Here is a 19,886-nt window from a genome sequence, read left to right as displayed (position 1 = left end):
AGTGTGTGAATTCCCTAGAACTGCCAAATAGTGATGGATACTGTGTGTCCAAAGGGGCCCATCACAGAATATTTGAGGAATGTTCCATGAATGGGCTAAACAATTTAACAGATTTTTTCGGTGCAGGCCTTCTCAGGGCCTTGAACACACTCATAATGCACATGACAGGGCCCCGAGGAGGGAGTACCAAAGTGGCTTTGCCCAAGTTTATTTCACGGTAGGGGTTGGGGAGGGCGTGGGAGGGCCATCCTGAGAGTCTGGTGTTTTCTCAGGAACTCACTCCAGGAAGTGCTGTCTTCAGCCCTGGGCGGCAGGCCCCCCTCTGACCACAAGCTCTTCATCAGAGGAGACAGGTTTAGTGGCAGGAACAGAACCTAACTTCCCGGACTGTGCTTTGCCTCAGAAGACAGGCATCTGCGTAGCAGCGTGGGAACCAAACGTGCTGAGGCTCCGGAGCAGGGGGGGGGGGGGTGATCCTCCCGGAACTGCCGTTTTAAATGTGTGTTTAGCCGTCACGGTTTGACTGACGGGTTTAAGTACCTGAGTTCCAAGTGCATCATTAAAGCTTCTGCACAGTTCCCTTCGTTAGACATAACGAAGACGTATGTCATAACGTTAGAGCCACAGCAGCCGTCCTGATCTCGGAACCTCTCTGTTTTGCAGTTCCTTCCACAAAGGGCGCCTTCCGTCAGCCCAGCCTGCATGACCCCGCATGGCACTGTCCTCCACCAGACCCTGGATTTTGATGAGTTTGTGCCTCCACTGCCCCCTCCGCCCTATTATCCCCCGGAGTACACCTGCACGCCCACCACTGAGGCCCACAGGTGGGTCTTCCCTGGGGACACCTCCCTGAGCTATGCTGGGGCCCAAGGATGGGAGGCCGTCATTGGGGGAGGGGAGGTGCTCCTTGTCAGGGAAGGTGAGCAGAGGGGGAGGCGAACGAAGGCCTGTTGGATCAGACAGCAGAGCCCGGGGAGGTGGGAGGGCTCAGAGCCCCGTGCGTTTCCGCTGGCCTCACTGCAGGGCATCAGAGAAGAAACCCAGCCAGGCAGGAGCAGCCCTGTTCCACTCTTCACAAAACACAATACTGCTGTCGGTTTATGGTCATTTAATAGAACATGTCACATTTAGTTAAAGATTGAATCAGCTGTACGATGGTTTTAATTGTCATGGAAAAGGCCATAGAGTTTATTGAAAGTGTCAGTTTCCAGCAAAAAACAAAAGTGAGGACTGCCTAACGAATGAGGCTTTTATTTCACGAACACGAGAATTCCAGGCGGGGAATCGGTCTGATCGCTTTGAGGGAAACGGGACGGGTCCGGGCTGCTTACCCAAGGAGTGATGTTCCGCGGTTCTGCCTTTCCAGGGGCCTCCACCTGGACTTTGCTTCCTCCCCATTCGGCACTTTGTACCGCGTCACCATCAACAGCCCCGGCCTGCTCTACCCCGCCGAGCTCCCGCCGCCCTACGAGGCCGTGGTGGGCCCGACCCCCACCAGCCAGGTGAGGCCCGACCCCGACAGGCCAGTTCCCCGTTCCCGGTCCTGCTGCCTGCGCTGGCGTCTCCCTCAGCCTTTCAGCAAAGCTGTGGGACGCTGGTCGTCTTAGCCCGGTCATGGGGGAGCAGAGGCAGCAGGTGCAGCGAGCAGATCCTGCAGAGATGGCAGCCAGGCGGGGATTCCAACCCTACGTCTGTGCTGACTTTCCTTGCCTCCCCTCAGATGTGCTGGGGACACAGTGCAGAAAGAGTGGGCCCAGGCTCTGACCCGTGGGCAGAGGCCCCCCGGGGTGGGGTTGGGCCATGGTCTGAGTATGCAGGGGTCTCTGGGCTGTTTCAGCTACAGGCCACTGTCAAAGTCATCCGGACACCTGAGAGAGCTCGTCTGGATTCCTGGTCTTGTCAGAGGCCTGGCAGCTACAGCCAGGGAGGTGCCTGATCCCAGCGGGCAGGCATTCGGGACGTGCGGCCTCAGTTTCCTCATCTGTGAAATGGGGTCATAATAGTACCAAGCACATCGGATGGAACAGGATGTTTGTAATGGACAGGACTGGGCACGTGGCAGGGTCTGACTCAGCAAAAGCCATGTGCCCTTTCTTGGTATTATTATCCTCGCCCTCATCATTGTCATTGCTGAATATCGAGGGGCACCAGCCAGGGCAGAGAGTTGTGAGCACCGGGAAAGGCCATATGGTGCCCAAGTGCAGACGGAGTGGTAGGGCCATGCGGGTGTCCCCCAGGGCACCATAGGGGTTGGGGCGTGGTGGGCAGCCGTCAAGGGAGCAGGGGCACCAGGACGGGGCTGCAGCCACTCCTGGGCCCTGCGCATCTGTCAGAGGAGACACACACAGACCCGGAGCACCAGGGGCACGCTGTGATGTCTCAGCGGCCACGGAGCTGCCCTGACACGTGTCCCCACCGGGAGCCCCTCGCCTGGAGGCGGTGCAGGCCCCAACCTCGCACTGTCGCCCTGTGAGAAGGTGCCCGTGGTGAGCTGGCCGGGCGGCAGGGCCCATCCGTTCCCGCCACCCCCTGAGTATCAGCCCTGGGGTCCCCTGTGCTGGGCTCAGCGTTCAGGGGATGCGACCAGAGACAGTGCCGTCCACAAGGCGATCGAGTCCTGCAGGCCAGTGGCTGTGTGACGGGAAGGGACGAGGCTCGACAGACTCTCCTCGGGGTCCTGGGGAGGGACTGCTCAGCAGCCCCTAGCCCCGGCCAGCCCCCCAGCCCACCCTGGCCCAGGCAGAGGCTCCTGACACCCCGGGGCCTCCCTCCAGGCCTGCTCCCACCGAGAGGTCCTGAGGCTCTCCAGGCCCCCACGGCAGAGGGACTCGGCTGGGACTCCTGGCTGTTTTCCTGTCCACGGGAGAAACAGAGGCATGGAGCTGTGAGGAAGGAGGCAGTGGTGTGACCATGACTGTCATCTCTAGACTTATAATAACTGAAATTCTCTGGAATTTTTCCCTTTAAAGCGGAGCAAAGCATTCTGCCTTCCTGGAGTGGGTTTATTTTTCTCTTCATGATAAAAACAGTTCAAATCAATATTGTCAACGGAAACCGCTTGTTGTGGTAACAGTCAGAGCCCTGAGTGGAGCCCCGGGTGCTGCAGGGCCCTGGGCAGGGATGCTGGTCCCTGCGTGTGTCCAGGGACCCTGGGAGATGAAGCCTCGGCTTGTGGGCGGCAGGACGCAGGTCAGGGAGGAGAGGCAGGGATGCTGCTGGGGACGGAGCAGCTCCTGCAGAGGCTCTGAGGGAGGGGTGAGCATGAGGTGGGGGGCCGACCCACCCGCTGGGCCTCACTGGGTGCCAGGGTCATCAGAACATCCAAGCAAGTGTCCACGGCTGCTAGGATCTGAGGTCGGGGCCTTAGAGAGATCATGGTTCGCTGCAAAGATGGTCATGGAAGCCCTGGAGACCCGGACAGGTTGAGGCCCTAGGAGAGGGCATGGGGTGGGGTCCCGGAAAGCCTGGACTCAGAAACCAGTGGTCAGGGAGGAAGGCATGGGCCAAATGCTGCCCGGAGGCTGTGAAGGACTGAGCCCTGTCCACCTGGCTCACCTTTTGAGAGGCTGCCAGTGACTTTGGCAGGAGCCGCTGCTGGGGATGGGTGGGGCGGGGCGGGGGGGGGGGGGCATGGTAGGATCAGATGGCCTCAGGGAGCGGAGGGGATGGGATGTGAGGAGGGGAAGCAAGGGTGTGGACCACTGTTTCTAGCCTCCAGTGGGCCTCCCGACTCCCTGGAGGGCTTGTCAATCAAATGCAGATGGCCGGGCACACCTCCAGGGCTCCGGAGTTCAGGGTCAGGGGACTGCTGAGAATCTGCGTGGCTACCAAAGTCCCCACTGCGGCTGCTCCAAGGACACCTTTGGGGCCTGGAGTAAATCGATGAAGAGGCTGGATAGGAGGTAGTTAGAGGGGGTGGGTGGGAATAGAGTGGGAGGGGTTACCATGGGGATATGCCAGGGCTGGAGGGCGGAGCCGGCTCCCCAGGGCCAGGGGAGAGAGGTCCCTGGAAGGCAGGAGGGGACTGAACCAGGTGCAGACGGGCAGCTCGCCCTGTAACCAGCAGGGACACCGAGCAGGGCGGCCAGGGGCCTGGAAACCCCAGGAAGCCCACAAGGCTGTGTGACTCTCCTCAGCCACCTTGGGGGCGGGAGGAGCCCTGCCGCCTCCCCCTCTGCACGGCGGCCCTGCCTTTTGCCCTCACAGAGCTGCAGGCTCCAGCCTGCCTCTCCTTCGTCCCTGTGAGCTGTTACTCTATGTCCAGAAGAGAGGAACCGTGCGTGATTCACGGGTCTGTGTGCGCCACCCTGTGGCGAGTGGCGGAGCTGGAGCCGGCGAGAACCCCCATGATGCTCCCGGCCTCGCAGGGCCTCCAAGGACCCGGCGTGCTGGGAAGCAGCCTCTGGTTTGGGTGTGACATCTGATGCACCCCCGACACGTGCACCTAGTGTTTATCACTATTTTACTTTTCTTTCTGAAGAATAGACTATATCAGAGGATGATAATACTGGTTCTAAGACCCACGTGACCTCATTTTCCAAAAGAATGGGGAATTCTCTAAATGGAGATTTCTTTCAAAAGATTTTGGGGAGGAACTTTTGAAGGGCAAAGGCCTGTCTCACATTAGCTTGCGTTGGCTCAGAAACCGCCAGCTTACAAGCCCCTGCATGAATGTTATCCCCGGGAGGACGTGGCCCCCGCCCTTTCCTGGGCTGCCCACCTGGCTGGTAGCACTTGTGATAAATGGGCCGCCACAGGCACCCCCCCCCGCCCCCCGCCGCCACCAGCATCGAGGAGGCAGCTGCACCTCGTCAGCTGATTCTCTCTGACCCCGTGGGCTGACAGCACTTTTCAATTCCACAGACACCCCCCAGGGAGTCTAGGAGTCCAGGATCCCATCCCGCCCACGGAGGGAAGGCTGCACCTGCCAGCTCCCCCCTCCCCCAGTCCCCCGACGGGACAGCCACGAGCAGCCATCTTACAGCAGGACCCCCCCCACCCCCCACCCCCCCGCCTTGGCCAGGAGGAGGTAATTACCCCCTTGTTAGGACAAACGCATATGAATGGCCTATTTGCACTTGTTTGGACACCCGCCCCCTTGGAAGGCAAGCAGAGGCTGTGCAGGTCTGTGTGCGGCAGAGACCGCTCATCTGGACAGATTTTTCATTTGGGAAGAAAAGCCCCCCCTTGAGCCAGCACGTTCGTTTTGACCCGCGTGTTTCAGCCACATTCAGGTTCCGTTCTGACTTGGGTTGCGATGCGTTCTCTTTCCCGTGGCCTGAGATTGTGGCTTTGGGGGCCAGATTGGAGGGAGGGAGTTTCTTTCTACAGCAGGGAAGTGGCTGAGAATTTGCCTAGTTGATGCCCCTGTGTGAATGACAGCGTGTGTTCTGGGGGCCCCGTGAGACTGTGCGCCAGTCCACGGGCTATAGGATCGGGAGACCAATGGGATTCGCTTCCTTGTGGTCACAGGACAGGGACCAGAGAATGGGCTTCTCTGGGGCTTCAGAGCAAGGACCAGCTGGGCCACCTTGCGTGGGACCAGGCGTGTGAACCAGGGAGGCTCGTGGGGGCTTGAAGGGCAGGAAGGGGGTTCACAGAAATCATTTGGGTGCAGATTCCATGACCTGGGATGCCACACTATAGAGCTGCCTTTGAACAGTTGGGCGTTTGGGGTCGACGTGGCCCAACAGTGCTTTAGGAATTTCGGTGGCAATATGGCAGGTGGGACGAGAAGTGGTGAGAAAGGCAATGGACGTGACAGAGGTGTGTCCAACCCCAAGTCCTCGAAGTTATTATTTATATTTTCGAATGAAATGACCTTTACATTTGAAAGTCTGTAAGTGAAGTAGCTTCGAAGATTGCCTTGGGACACGAGCCGAAAACCTTAGTGCACCTTTTCCGTGATGGCTGATAACAGCTTTTTGTAAACCTGGGACATAGCCAGCTGACCTCACCCAGGAGTGGGAAACTCATTACAGAAACAGCGTAGAATTTCCATATAGGACGTCTTCACCCCCCAAGTTCCTAGGAGAAAGGGAGATGAGGGGAACTTGGCTTATTTGCCTAAATGCCGATTGAGTTTTCAATTACGATAAGTGGTCAAAATAGTGCCTCTGGGAATAAATAAATGCAGGCGTTGGAGCGTCCACGTTCCGTTATACATGAGGCTTCTCCTCTGACAGCCCTGCGGGAGCTGTGTTATGAACCTTTATTGCTAAACTCGGATTTCAACTTCAATTCTATGCCGCAAATATACCTCTTCCACTGCCTTTGTGTTTCATGGACAATGCCCTGTGAAGTGAGCGGCCTTGCTGCGGCAAGGTGGCCTTGGACATCAGGGGAGGCCACATTCTAATTCAGTGCTTGACACCCTGCTCGCCGAAGGTGGTCAATTTCCTGCTCCCAGGAGCTGTCTCCTCTTGAAACCAAATTTGACCGGGCGCCAGAGGGAAGCCAGCGATGCTTCTGCAAAGTATGACACGCATCCAATTTCCTCCCGACCTTGTCTCACTGTGTGTTTTATTTCTCTTGTTTCATGTATATTTCTTTATTACCAGAAGCTTTTTTTTCAGGACTGAAGTTGCCACCCACCCCTACAAAAAAGAAAAAAAGAGTCCAGTTGAGGGTTAGATACAGGAAGAGAGGTATGAAAGGAAACGAACCTCCGGGGCATGGTCCCTTTTTTTTGATTTGGCAGGAGATTCTTGACAGAGATTTTCCACACAGGGTATTGGTGTGAGGCGGTGTGAATTCTCCCATCCTTTCCCCTCCCTGGCAGAGAGGGAGCGTTGAGTGCAGGACGGTATTACATACACGTGGGATCCAAGGGACCATCTGAGCAGCTCTCTGCTGCTCAGCAGCAGCCCGGCACCTGCTGCAACGCCAGCCCGCTTGACAGAGGAGAGGTGGGCGCCATCAGCTACCCCATTGAAGGGGCAGGAGTCCAGGGAGGCAGAAATATAATTACTGAGCTGGAACCAGACCAGGCCGCAGGGGCCCGCCTCACCTTTCCTGGCCTCCCCCAGCTCATGATTGGCAAGCAGTTCTGAAATACCACAAGGGGCCAGAAATCGTGTTTTGAGATGGCAGAGGGGCACGTGCATACAGGGTTCATGGCCTTCAGGCGCACGGCCTGGGAGGGGCCGCTGTGCCCTAAAGCAGCAATGGGACAGACGCGCTCGCGTGGGGCAGATCCAAGCCCGGCAAGCGGGGAGCAGACGTGCCCCATCCCTGACCAGCAGAGGAGGCTGGTCTCTCCCCTCACATTCCCGAGGCCTTTCTTCTCGTTCAAGAAGAAAGCTGCAAAAGTGTGATGATGGTCCAACCCCATTCGAGCTTCACGGCCAGCCTCCACCAGGAAGGGATGGCATGTGACTGGGCTCGGGGCCCCGCATTCTACCCGGCGTAGGCCCCCTGTGCGGCTGGGACCCCGGCAGAGCTTAGGCAGGGAGGGCGGCCTTGGGAACAGCCTCTTGATCCCACGTGCGGAAGGCAGAAGGGAGGGCAGGGCACGTGCAGCTCTGGGGCGTCCAGAGCTCGTTCAGTGCCCACTTGTGTCCAAACTGCCGGCCCAAAGCATTGGGGTGTCATGAGTGTTGGTGTCGTGGGCTTACTCTTCAGGGAAGAGAGGAGGGGGTGGGAAGTGAGGGCAGGGGCTGTCCCACCTCCTCTGGTGACAGGGGGGACCCTGTGTGGCCTCCGCCAGCCCCAAATGGTGCCTGTAAGCGGAAGGTGAGTGGGCTCAGGGTGGGCCCTCGGGGGCACACGATTCTCATTGCAGAAGGTCCGAGGAAGGGGCTTTGGCCTTGGCAATGGCATCTTCACCCTCCCACCCCCCACCCCACACATTTAGGGGAGAAGATTGCAACCTGAGCACCTGTCTCTAGAAGACAAGCTCTAGGGTCAGCCTGCCGTTCTGGAGGCTGCTGTGATGTGCCCCACAGACAGCAGAGTACCCACGCGCGGCCTCCTCTTTCTTCCCGTAGATTCCAAGTGGGGACCCGCAAGTGACCGAGCCCGGCTCCGGGGACCCAGACGCCACCGCGGGCTTCAGCACGCAAGGTAATCGTACCCTTTTCAGTCTTTGAAACACTAACTTGGTAGTTTTCCAGGCTGTGTCTCCTCCCTTTTCCTTCTCTTCCTCTGTAAGGGGGGGAATTTGCTGCAGCCTCTCCTGCTAAGTACATGGAAGGTTCCACTTGTCCTCCTTCCCTGCCCCCAGTGGTCAGAGCTGGGAGGCCTCCTGCTTTCCCTGGGGGCCTTTGTCCGCCTCCCCCAGCGCCCTTTCTCTCTCACTCGAGGAGTATGGATTTGAAGAAGAGTGCGACGCAGTCTGCGATGGACCCTTTCCAGAGCAAGATCGTACCAGGCTGGGCTGGGCCGGGGGGATCCAGAGCTGGGGGCTCCCTGCCCACTGGCTGCGGAGGGGGAGGCTGGAGGGCAGGGGCCTGAGGTTGTGTCCTGGAGGGCGTGGCAGGAAAAGTGTGAGAAGTCAGATCCCAAATACGGGGTGGGAGCCACAGGACAAACCTCGGGGTGGGGAAGGTGGTCCGAGGTGACAGGCAAGCAGACAAGCTTGGCAGCAGGGGGAACAGATGGGTGGGGTGGGGGGGCGTCCCTGGGGAGCTTTCGTCTTGAGGTCCCCAGCAGGCTCGTGTGGGTGCATTTATTTGGAGACCAAAGTCAGCCACCTTGGGAGATGACTAAGCGTCCCAGAAAGGACCGTGACCGTGGTGGCCCTCTGTGCTGCTGCCGTCCCCACTTCAAGTAACGTCTAAGAAATAAGGAGGGGCCATCCTTCACGAGGCCACCTCTGAGCGGCAGGGGCCCCGGGTCGCTACAGTTGAATGTGGAAGTGACCTTGCCCTTCCCTTGGTGAGTCCAGGCAGCCGTCAGGAGCTTGTCTAAGAGGTGGCATCCAGTGACCACCTTTCCAGAGGCTACTCCAGGGCGCAGCGCCTTCTAAAGCTTGGGGTGGGGGGAGGGCCTGCAGCCGGGGCCCCCATTCCAGCCACGTGATTCCCACAAACCACCAGTTCTCCAGGAAAGCATGGTTAGAAAGGCCAGGCAGCATGGCGGCTCCAGGGCCCGTTTCTATCTGTGGCCTCGGGGCAGGTGGAGATGGACAGGGTGTCTGAGATGCCCCTCTGGAGGCGTTCAGCAGGGCTGGGCCCTCCTCACTGCCTCACGACCCTGGGCAGCTAGCTGGGCTCCCCCGAGAGATTCTGAGGGGCCAGCCCTGAGGGTAGGCAGGAACACACAAGAAGCTCTGGCAGGGGGCTTGCAGGCCAAGCAGGTAGTAACGGAATTTCTGTGTGGGGTGAGGTTGAGGTCAAGGTCATTCTTTTTGCCCGTATAGGTCCAATTGTTCCAGGCTGTTTCTTGCTTTTGTACCTTTGTCAAAAATCAGTCAAGCATAGTTGCATGGGTCTGCTTCTGGGTCCCTGTTCTGTTCTGTCCCATTGATCTGTGTGTCAGCCCCTCTGCCAATTCCACCCTGTCTTCATGGCTGTCGCTCTGTAATAAGCCTCAGTATCAGGAAAGGAATGCCTCCCACTTCATTCTTCTTTGTCAAGGTTGCAGCTACTGTAGGGCCTGTGCCTTTCCATATCCATTTTTGAATCAGCTCACCTGTATCTACAAAATACCTTGCTGGAAGCTTTTTTTTTTTTTTAAGATACATCATTTTTTTCAATTTTTTAATACATCTTTATTGGAGTATAATTGCTTCACAATGCTGTGTTAGTTTCTGTTGTACAACAAAGTGAATCAGCCATATGCATACATATGTCCCCATATCCCCTCCCTTTTGAGCCTCCTTCCCACCCTCCCTGTCCCACCCCTCTAGGTGGTCGCAAAGCACCAAGCTGATCTCCCTGTGCTATGCAGCTGCTTCCCACTAGCTAACTATTTCACATTTGGTGATGTATATATGTTGATGCTTCTCTCACTTTGTCCCAGCTTCCCCCTCCCCGCTCTGTGACCTCAAGTCCATCCTCTATGTCTGCGTCTTTATTCCTGCCCTGCCTCTAGGTTCATCAGTACCATTTTTTTCAGATTCCATATATATGTGTTAGCATACAGTATTTGTTTTTCTCTTTCTGACTTACTTCACTCTGTATCACAGACTCCAGGTCCATCCACCTCACTACAAATAACTCAATTTTGTTTCCTTTTATGGCTGAGTAATATTCCATTGTATATATGTGCCACATCTTCCTTATCCATTCATCTGTCGATGGACACTTAGGTTGCTTCCATGTCCTGGCTATTGTAAATAGAGCTGCAATGAACATTGTGGTACATGACTCTATGAATTATGGTTTTCTCAGGGTATATGCCCAGTAGTGGAATTGCTGGATCATGTGTAGTTCTATTTTTAGTTTTTTTAGGAATTTCCATACTGTTCTCCATAGTGGCTGTATCAATTTACATTCCCACCAACAGTGCAGGAGGGTTTCCTTTTCACCACACCCTCTCCAGCATTTGTTGTTTGTAGATTTTTTTTTTTTTTTTTTTGGCAGTATGTGGGCCTCTCACCGCCGTGGCCTCCCCCGCCACGGAGCACAGGCTCCGGACGCGCAGGCCCAGCGGCCATGGCCCACGGGCCCAGCCGCTCCGCGGCATGTGGGATCCTCCCGGATCGGGGCACGAACCCGTCCCCTGCATTGGCAGGCGGACTCCCAACCACTGCGCCACGAGGGAAGCCTCTGTTTGTAGATTTTTTGATAATGGCCATTCTGACCAGTGTGAGGCGATACCTCATTGTAGTTTTGATTTGCATTTCTCTAGTAATTAGTAACGTTGAGCATCTTTTCATGTGCCTCTTGGCCACCTGTATGTCTTCTTTGGAGAAATGTCTATTTAGGTCTTCTGCCCATTTTTTAATTGGGTTGTTTGTTTTTTTGATATTGAGCTCCATGAGCTGTTTGTATATTTTGGAGATTAATCCTTTGTCTGTTGTTTCATTTGCAAATACTTTCTCCCATGCTGAGGGTTGTCTTTTCGTCTTGTTTATGGTTTCCTTCTCTGTGCAAAAGCTTTTAAGTTTAATTACGTCCTATTTGTTTATTTTTGTTTTTGTTTTCATTACTCTAGGAGATGGGTCAAAAAGGATCTTGCTGTGATTTATGTCAAAGAGTGTTCTGCCTATGTTTTCCCCTAGGTTTATAGTATCTGATTTTACATTTAGGTCTTTAATCCATTTTGAGTTTATTTTTGTGGATGGTGTTAGGGAGTGTTCTAATTTCATTCTTTTACATGTAGCTGTCCAGTTTTCCCAGCACCACTTATTGAAGAGGCTGTCTTTTCTCCATTATATGTTCTTGCCCCCTTTGTTGTAAATTAGGTGACCATATGTGCGTGGGTTTATCTCTGGGCTTTCTCTCCTGTACCATTGATCTATATTTCTATTTTTGTGCCAGTACTGTACTGTCTTTTTTTTTTTTTTTGCAGTATGCGGGCCTCTCACTGTTGTGGCCTCTCCTGCTGCGGAGCACAGGCTCCGGACGCGCAGGCCCAGTGGCCATGGCTCATGGGTCCAGCCGCTCTGCGGCATGCGGGATCTTCCCAGACCGGGGCACGAACCCGTGTCCCCTGCATCGGCAGGTGGACTCTCAACCACTGTGCCACCAGGGAGGCCCTATACTGTCTTGATTACTGTAGTTTGTAGTATAGTTTGAAGTTGGGGAGCCTGATTCCTCCAGCTCCATTTTTCTTTCTCAAGATTGCTTTGGCTATTCGGGGTCTTTTGTGTTTCCATACAAATTGTAAAGTTTTTTGTTCCCGTTCTGTGAAGAATGCCATTGGTAGTTTGATAGGGATTTCATTGAATCTGTAGATTGCTTTGGGTAGTATAGTCATTTTCACAATATTGTATTTTCCAATCCAAGAACAGGGTATATTTCTCCATCTGTTTATGTCATCTTTGATTTCTTTCATCAGTGTTTTATAGTTTTCTAAGTACAAGTCTTTCACCTCCTTAGGTAGGTTTATTCCTAGGTATTTTATTCTTTTTTTTGCAGTGGTAAATGGGATTGTTTCCTTAATTTCTCTTTCTGATTTTTCGTTGCTAGTGTATAGGAATGCCAGAGATTTCTGTGCATTAATTTTGTATCCTGCAACCTTACCAAATTCATTGATTAGTTCTAATAGTTTTGCAGTGGCATCTTTAGGATTTTCTATGTATAGTATCATGTCATCTGCCAACAGTGACAGTTTTACTTCTTCTTTTCCAATTTGTATCCCTTTTATTTCTTTTTCTTCTCTAATTGCCATGGCTAGGACTTCCAAAACTATGTTGAATAAGAGTGGTGAGAGTGGACGTCCTTGTCTTGTTCCTGATCTTAGTGGAAATGCTTTTAGTTTTTCATCATTGAGGATGATGTTTGCTGTGGATTTGTCATATATGGCCTTTATTATGTTGAGGTAGGTTCCCTCTATGCCCATTTTCTGGAGATAAATGGGTGTTGAATTTTGTCAAAAGCTTTTTCTGCATCTATTGAGATGATCATATGGTTTTTATTACTTAATTTCTTAATACAGTGTATCATATTGATTGATTTGCCTATATTGAAGAATCCCTGCATTCCTGGCATAAATCCCACTTGATCGTGGTGTATAATCCTTTTAATATGTTGTTGGATTCTGTTTGCTAGTATTTTGTTCAGGAATTTTGCATCTATGTTCATCAGTGATATTGGTCTATAATTTTCTTTTTTTGTGATATCTTTTTCTCGTTTGGTATCAGGGTGATGGTGGCTTTGTAGAACAAATTTGGGAGTGTTCCTCCCTCTGCAATTTTTTGGAAGAGTTTAAAAAGGATGGGTGTTAGCTCTTCTCTAAATGTTTGCTAGAATTCACCTGTGAAGCCATCTGGTCCTGGGCTTTTGTTTGTTGGAAGATTTTTAATTACAGTTTCAACTTCATTACTTGTGAGAGGTGTGTTTATATTTTCTAATTCTTCCTGGTTCAGTCTTGGAAAATTGTATCTTTCCAAGAATTTGTCCATTTCTTCCAGGTTGTCCATTTTATTGGCATATAGTTGTTTGTAGTAGTCTCTTATAATCCTTTGTATTTCTGCAGTGTCAGTTGTGATTTCTCCTTTTTCATTTGTAATTTTATTGATTTGCATCCTCTCCCTTTTTTCCTTGATGATTCTGGCTAATGGTTTATCAATTTTGTTTATCTTCTCAAAGAACCAGCTTTTAGTTTTATTGATCTTTGCTATTGTTTTATTTGTTTCTATTTCATTTATTTCTGCTCTGATCTTTATGATTTCTTTCTTTCTACTGACTTTGGGTTTTCTTTGTTCTTTCTTTAGTTGCTTTAGGTGTAGGGTTAGATTGTTTATTTTTCTTGTTTCTTGAGGTGAGATTGAATTGCTATAAACTTCCTTCTTAGAATTGCTTTTGCTGCGTCCCATAGGTTTTGGGTCATTGTGTTTTTGTTGTCATTTGTTTCTATGTATTTTTTTAATTTCTTCAGGGATCTCTTGATTACTTAGTAGCACACTGTTTAGCCTCCATGTATTTGTGTTTCATTTTTTTAATTTATTTTTTTATCATTGTTTTGGCCATACGGCAGGTGGAATCTTAGTTCCCTGACCAGGGATCGAACCCATGGCCCCCGCGTTGGAAACATGGAGTCTTAACCACTGGACTGCCACGGAAGTCTCCCTTGCTGGGATCTTGACAGGCATTAAACCTGTACAGCTATTTGGATAGAATCACCATCTTTCTCTTTTTATTGAAGTAGAGTTGAGTTACAATGCCATGTTGATTGCTGCTGTACAGCAAAGTGACTCAGTTATACATATATATCCTTTTCCATTATGGTTTATCACAGGATATTGACTATAGTTCCCTGTGCTATACAGTAGGTCCTTGTTGTTTATCCATCCTATATGTACTAGTTTGCATCTGCTAATCCCAAACTCCCAGTCCATCCCTCTCCCTTCCCCCTCCCCCTTGGCAACCACAAGTCTGTCCTCTACGTCTGTGAGTCTGTTTCTGTTTCATAGATAAGTTCATTTGTGCCATATTTTAGAGAATCGCCATCTTTCTAAAGCTGAGTCTTCCGAGGCGTGAACACAGTCTGTCTCCATGGTTTTCGAGCTTTGGTTTCACGGTATTGTTTTCAGCATACAGATCCTGGGCAGCTTTCCTTAGTGTGTGTGTTTCGTGTTTCATTTTTCTCTGGAGCAGCTGTTGATGGCACTGGGTTTACACCTTTGGTTTCTGCGTGTTCATCGTCAGTACATGGGACTGACTCTGAATCAATAGGAGGGGATTCACTCATGTGTTCCCCTTGAATCCTGCAGCCTTGATGAGTGCGCTTATTAGCTCTAGAATTTTTTTTTTTGTTTTTTTGGAGATTCTGTTATTGTTTTTTAAACAATATTGTTTTGCTATTTGTTAAAATAACAAAATAGTGATGAGGACATGGGGGCCCTAACTGGTGGCTTGTAAGTCAGCCCACTGCTTTGGCAAAGCGTTTGGGATGCAGAGCCATGAAAATATTCATGCCATTAGATGTGTTCATACTTCTAGAATCACCCCCGGGGAGTAATGCAGAAAAAGGAAAAGTAAGCATGCAGATAAGTTGTTGCCTTTTCCATAACAGTAAAAACTGAGGGGGACAATGAAGTCCATTAATAAGAGTTCAGGAAAATGTGTTACACAAGCTGAATATATCACTACACATTAATAGGAAAAATGTTTTCGATCCGTTAGGTGAAACCCTGGAGGTCCACCACGATTATGACTTCTATAAAAATGTAGGCACATGACACAACCCTGGAGGGGAGGGTGTGCAGAAATGAGAGTGACCAGCCTTGGGCTTACAGCTTTTCCTGTAATGCTGTCCTAATTTTATAAGTTTTCTATTAATTACTTATATTCAGAGCTAGGTCACATTTGTCACTCATGACTCTTTGCATTTCCTTGAGGAACTCAACCACTGGATTTTCACTGACATTAAGAAACTTGGGGGACTTCCCTGGTGGAGCAGTGGTTAAGAATCCACCTGCCAATGCAGGGTACATGGGTTCAAGCCCTGGTCCGGGAAGATCCCACACGCCGCGGAGCAACTAAGCCCGTGCACCACAACTACTGAAGCCTGTGCTCTAGAGCCCACGAGCCACAACAACTGAGCCCACGCACCACAACTACTGAAGCCCATGCACCTAGAGCCGGTGCTCTGCAACAAGAGAAGCCACCAATGAGAAGCCCGTGCACCACAGTGAAGAGTAGCCCCCACTCTCCGTAACTAGAGAAAGCCCACACACAGCAATGAAGACCCAATGCAGCCACAAAAAAAAATTAAATTAAAAAAAAAAAGCAACTTGGGATCAAGGGTGTGTACATATGTCCAGTCTCATCAAATTATATACAGTAAATAGGCACAGGTGTTTTGCATATCAGTTATACCTCAGTAAAGCTGTGGAAGAGAGAGAGAGGGAATTGGGATCCAAAAGAATGTGAAGGAATGAATATTATTCAAAAGACTTTTAATATACTTGCTGGGTGATTTTTGAAAAGATTTTGAGAGTGTTAGTAATGACAATGTCTAGGTTTGAAGTTTTCTAAGGAGACAGGAAAGTATATTTTCTTTTCTACATTTATGCATTTGGTCTTGAGCACTTGACCAATTACTTCCTTGGGATAAATTCCAGGGAGGGAAATTGCTGAGTCCAGGGGAATGTGTATTTTAGACTTGGATGTATTGACCACACTGTGTCCTGGAAGGGTTTTATGACGAGTTTATGTTCCCACCAAGAGTGTTTGTGACACCCCAAGACATTGTCACTCCTGGGGACCTTTACCGTCCTTGTAGGTGAACTTGACACACACATAGGATTGAGTTTCTGCACCTTTTTACATATCTATCGTCAACTTGTAGGTCTGTTTTGGGTCCATTTATTTCTGTTGCATTTATTTATTTCTGGTTGTTTTTGGTTTTTGTTTTGTTTTTCTGGTTTATAAGAAAAATATTTGTTAAATAGAGAAGTGAGAAAATGTGTAAGAGTGACTCTATTTATGGCAGGTTTGCTTCCCCAGTTCAGGCTTTGCTTCTTGAAGCCTGTTAATGAGGCCTTTGCCGTACACAAGTTTACCATGTTTTTGTTGCTGTTGTCAAATTTATCAAGCTTTTCCTTTATGGTTTCTATCATGTTTACAAAGTCTTTCACCCCCTCAAGGCAGTAGATTTATTCTCCCATATTTTCTTCTACTCTTATGGTATCTTAAAGGAGGAAAAGGATTAATCGTCCTGAAGAATTTTTTTTTTTTTTTTTTTGTATGTGAGATGTGAGGTCTGTCTCATCTTTGTTGTTCCAGGTGGACTCATGGGACTGATGGTCTCAAAGCATCTCTCAGGAGGGCAGCGGCAGACAGTAGGGAATAGGGGGGGCGCCGAACACGTGTGCTCCGGAATGGGTCCGCTTTCCGCCAGCTCCCACTCGGTGGCCTGCCACCTTCTTCCCCGCCCTCGCTCAGCAGAGTTTCCTCGGCTGTGGGCTGGGGGTGACTGGGTGGGCCCTGGGCACAGGACATGTGCACAGATGTGGGGCTCGCAGGGCCCCTGGGAGCAGAGAAGTTCCCCCAGGACCCACAGGAAGGGGAGGAAGGAACAGATCTCAAAGCCTCCCCCACTGTAAGAGTTCAGGCTGCTGTGGTTCTTAGCATATGTTCCCCATGCGGGCCACTCGCCTTGAACGTCTACTTCAGTGGGGGGAGGGGGGCAGTGAGGAGCCTTAGGGAGGGGCGCCCGGGGGTGGTCTGGTGATGGGAGAGAAGAGGGTAGAGGGCAGCACTCCTCAAGCCCTGATGTGTATACAGGTCCACTGGGGACCCTGTTTAGACAGATTCTGGTCCAGCCTCCACCCCAGGGGCCACCTGCGGAGAAGCAAGGGGTAAAGCCCAGCGTAAGCGGCATGACATGACCGGTCCAGAGCAGCGGTTCTCACACTCGGGGCATCAGAATCCCCTGGGGCTTGTTCACACCCTGATGGCCGGGCCCACCCTCCGAGCCGGGCAGGGCTGGACTGAGGATGTGCCTTTTGGCACAGTTGCGGGGGGGGGGGGGCGGGTTTGTTCTTAGAGGGCTGGGCTACCCCACCTGCCTGACGAGGGGCTGCACTCTGGGCCCAAGCTGCACCCCCTGCGTGGGGTGGGCACCGGTGCCTGGCTAGGGTGCCCTGGGGTCCCTCAGAGCCCCGACCTCTCTCTGCATGGGCCCTGCCCATTGAGCACGTGACCCCCACCTTCCTGTACTTCAAACCCCCCAGGGGATGCCCTGGATGGGAGACGCGGCTGGTTTCTGACTTGGAGTCTCTCGTGGAGACCCGTACCCCTCCTGGAATGATTCCTGGGGGATCGTCTGGTCCCCCCATACTTTCTACACAGAGCACTATCAGCCTGGGCAGGATTTCCACGCCCGCAAGATGACAGGGTTTGTCCAGGGTTGGAGTTTGGAGGCTGGGCTGCCCCCACCCCCTGGGAGGACCCTGGGTGGCAGACGGGCGCGTGGGCGGCACTGTCCCGTGTGGGGGCGGCTTGGTAGTTGCCCAGCACCAGCGCTAACGCCGTGTCCTTTGCCTTGCAGCGCCGGCCGACAGCTCCAGCCTGCTGGCCCCCGAGGGCACTGCCACGCCGGGCCTGAGCCGCCCACCCTCTGACGGCCCCACGGGCACCCTGCTGCCCGCCGCACACCCGCGCCGCACATCCCCTGAGGGCCCCCCCCAGGGCACGCGGGCGCGGCCAGGTCCCAGGCGCGTGGCCCGCTCTGCCAGCGACCCCACCTCGTGGGGCCCCTCCAGGGCGTCAGGTACAGCTGGCCCAGCCCCGTATCCCCAGGGCGTGCCTGGCTCTGCCCGGACACTGCAGGCCTCGGTGCCCCCTGGGAGTGGAGTCCAGCCCTGGGCCCTGCCTCAGGGCCACACGGGGAATGTGGTCTCGATGTCCAGAGCCTGTAAGGGGGGCGGACAGTCTGGGGCCCCTGCTGTGCTCCCACCAGGCTTGCTGCGGTGGCTTGATCACAAGTCGTCCCCCTGCATCCTACTCACCGCCCTGTCGCCTCAGCCTCCTCTCGGCTGCGTGACAGTTACTGTTGTGCACATGCCTCCTGGGGGCCCGGACCCCCAGATGCAGAGGGGGATTGGGATGAGGGACACTAGGTTTGTCAGTGGCACTGGCCTGCTACCTGTGCCCGGGGCCACGCTGAGGAAGTGACGGGCCCTGGGGACGCCACCTGCCCCGGGTGGGAGCCACCTGGGAGCCGGCTGGCTTAAATTCAGGAGTTTTCCTCTGCTGCTCTTGCATCTGAAATCCATTTCTTATCCTCAGGAGGGTTACTCTGGTGTTATCGGGAATTCCTTTTCCCCGGCTGTGTGTTAACTGAATTCTCTTTCTGGTTCAGGTGATGCCTCGTCACACACCCCATCCTGCAGCCAGGACCTTGAAGCAGGACTGTCCCGGGCTGCACGGGGAACCGGTGAGACGCTCTTTTTCTGAAACCCTTTGATAACCACAGTGTGGGGGGCAGGGGTGACCAGAGGTCCTCGGCTGCCTTGTGTCTAAACACAGCCCCTCCCAGGGTCACCCAGGCACGCGATGCCCCAGATCTCTGGGCTTTGGAAGGTGGGCCTGCCCTGCCTCCCCTGCTCTTTTGGCAGATGTATTAGAGGCTACAGCTAATTTAACACCACACGGCTGCTTGTGTCACTGTACTTATGAGATTCTCTTTGGAGGGGAGACGGGCCCCCGTGTGAATCTTACACAGTTTCACATGCTTAACTGCCAGGCTTGCTCGCTGCCACCAGAAATACCCCAGACCACCCAGGACGTGTTTCCTTGTGTGACTTGAAACGTAGATTGAGCAACCGGGTCTTAATCTGGTGCTTGGCGAGCTGGTCACAGCTGACCGCCCGGAGCTTCTCTCTCTGGAGGGTCATCTGGAGTGGCTGGGGCCCGCTGGTAGCTGGTTCTGTCTCCCTGCCCTCGGCCTGGGGAGCATTGAGCACAAGGCCCTGGGCTTCGGGCGACTCTGCTGCCTCGTGAGAGGTGGCTGCTGTCTGTGCCCTTGACGTGGGGAGGGCGCTCTCATTGCCCCTCTGCCACCCCCAGCTCTGCTCTTAAGGCAGACGTGTCTCCAAATGCCACCCAAGCCACAAGGGCGAAGGTCACTGAGCTGGGGAAGGCTGAGAAGGGGCAGCCCCCCTGCGAGCTCGGGAATTCCAGCAGAGAGGCACACAGAATGGAGACCCCTGCCCCGCCCTGCACTTCTCTCGCTGGCCGGCTTCGAATCTTGCCCTCCCATCTCCAGCCTTTGGCTCCAGGAGGCTGCGGCCCCTCTAGGTTACTGCAGGCTGAACTCAGGGCTGCGAGGGGCCAGGCCATGCCAGGGGACATGCGAAGCGACGGCCAGCTGGGGAACACAGAAATCCCAGCGGAAAGCTTGTCCCAAGCATCCCTGTGTTTGCTTTTCGGAGAAGTTAGTGGACGGCTGCCTTCTGTTTTGTGTCGGGTGTTTTCAGATGGTGCATTTTCCCTTGGTTTTCAGCTTCCTTGTCTCACTCTGTCATGGTTGCCTGTGCCTGTCGGCCCCAGCTTTCACCCCCCAGGGAACCAGATGCCTGGAAAACGGACCAGCGGTTAAAGCCAGAGGCCTTACAGACAGTCTCCAAAGAGCGGCCGCACTCCTTAGTGGACAGCAAGGCCTACGCGGACGCCAGGGTTTTGGTGGCTAAGTTCTTGGAACACTCGAGCTGCTCCCTTCCCGTGGAGGTGAGGCACGTGGTGGGCTCCGCTCGCTCGGCCATCCCCTCCGAGGAGTGCCACGTGGAGGAGGCCGTCCTCAGCGCCCGTGTCCTGGACCAGCTGTGA

The 19,886-nt window shown here is 53.0% G+C and overlaps 1 protein-coding gene across 1 annotated transcript in view; it reads left to right on the top strand.

Moving 5' to 3' along the window:
* Nucleotides 1-19,886, top strand: part of ENTREP2 (endosomal transmembrane epsin interactor 2) — a gene marked incomplete at both ends in the record, with an annotated part of 360,480 nt that extends 340,594 nt beyond the window's left edge. Inside the window, 6 exons of the mRNA XM_082648142.1 lie at nt 664-824; nt 1,367-1,502; nt 7,989-8,064; nt 17,608-17,829; nt 18,421-18,495; nt 19,564-19,886. Coding sequence (XP_082504268.1) covers nt 664-824; nt 1,367-1,502; nt 7,989-8,064; nt 17,608-17,829; nt 18,421-18,495; nt 19,564-19,886 — 993 coding nt within the window. The remainder of the gene's footprint in view (nt 1-663; nt 825-1,366; nt 1,503-7,988; nt 8,065-17,607; nt 17,830-18,420; nt 18,496-19,563) is intronic.

Source organism: Grampus griseus (assembly GCF_964374135.1).
Source record: "Grampus griseus genome assembly, chromosome: 2".
Lineage (NCBI taxonomy): Eukaryota > Metazoa > Chordata > Mammalia > Artiodactyla > Delphinidae > Grampus > Grampus griseus.
This window is presented reverse-complemented; position numbering and strand designations above follow the sequence as displayed.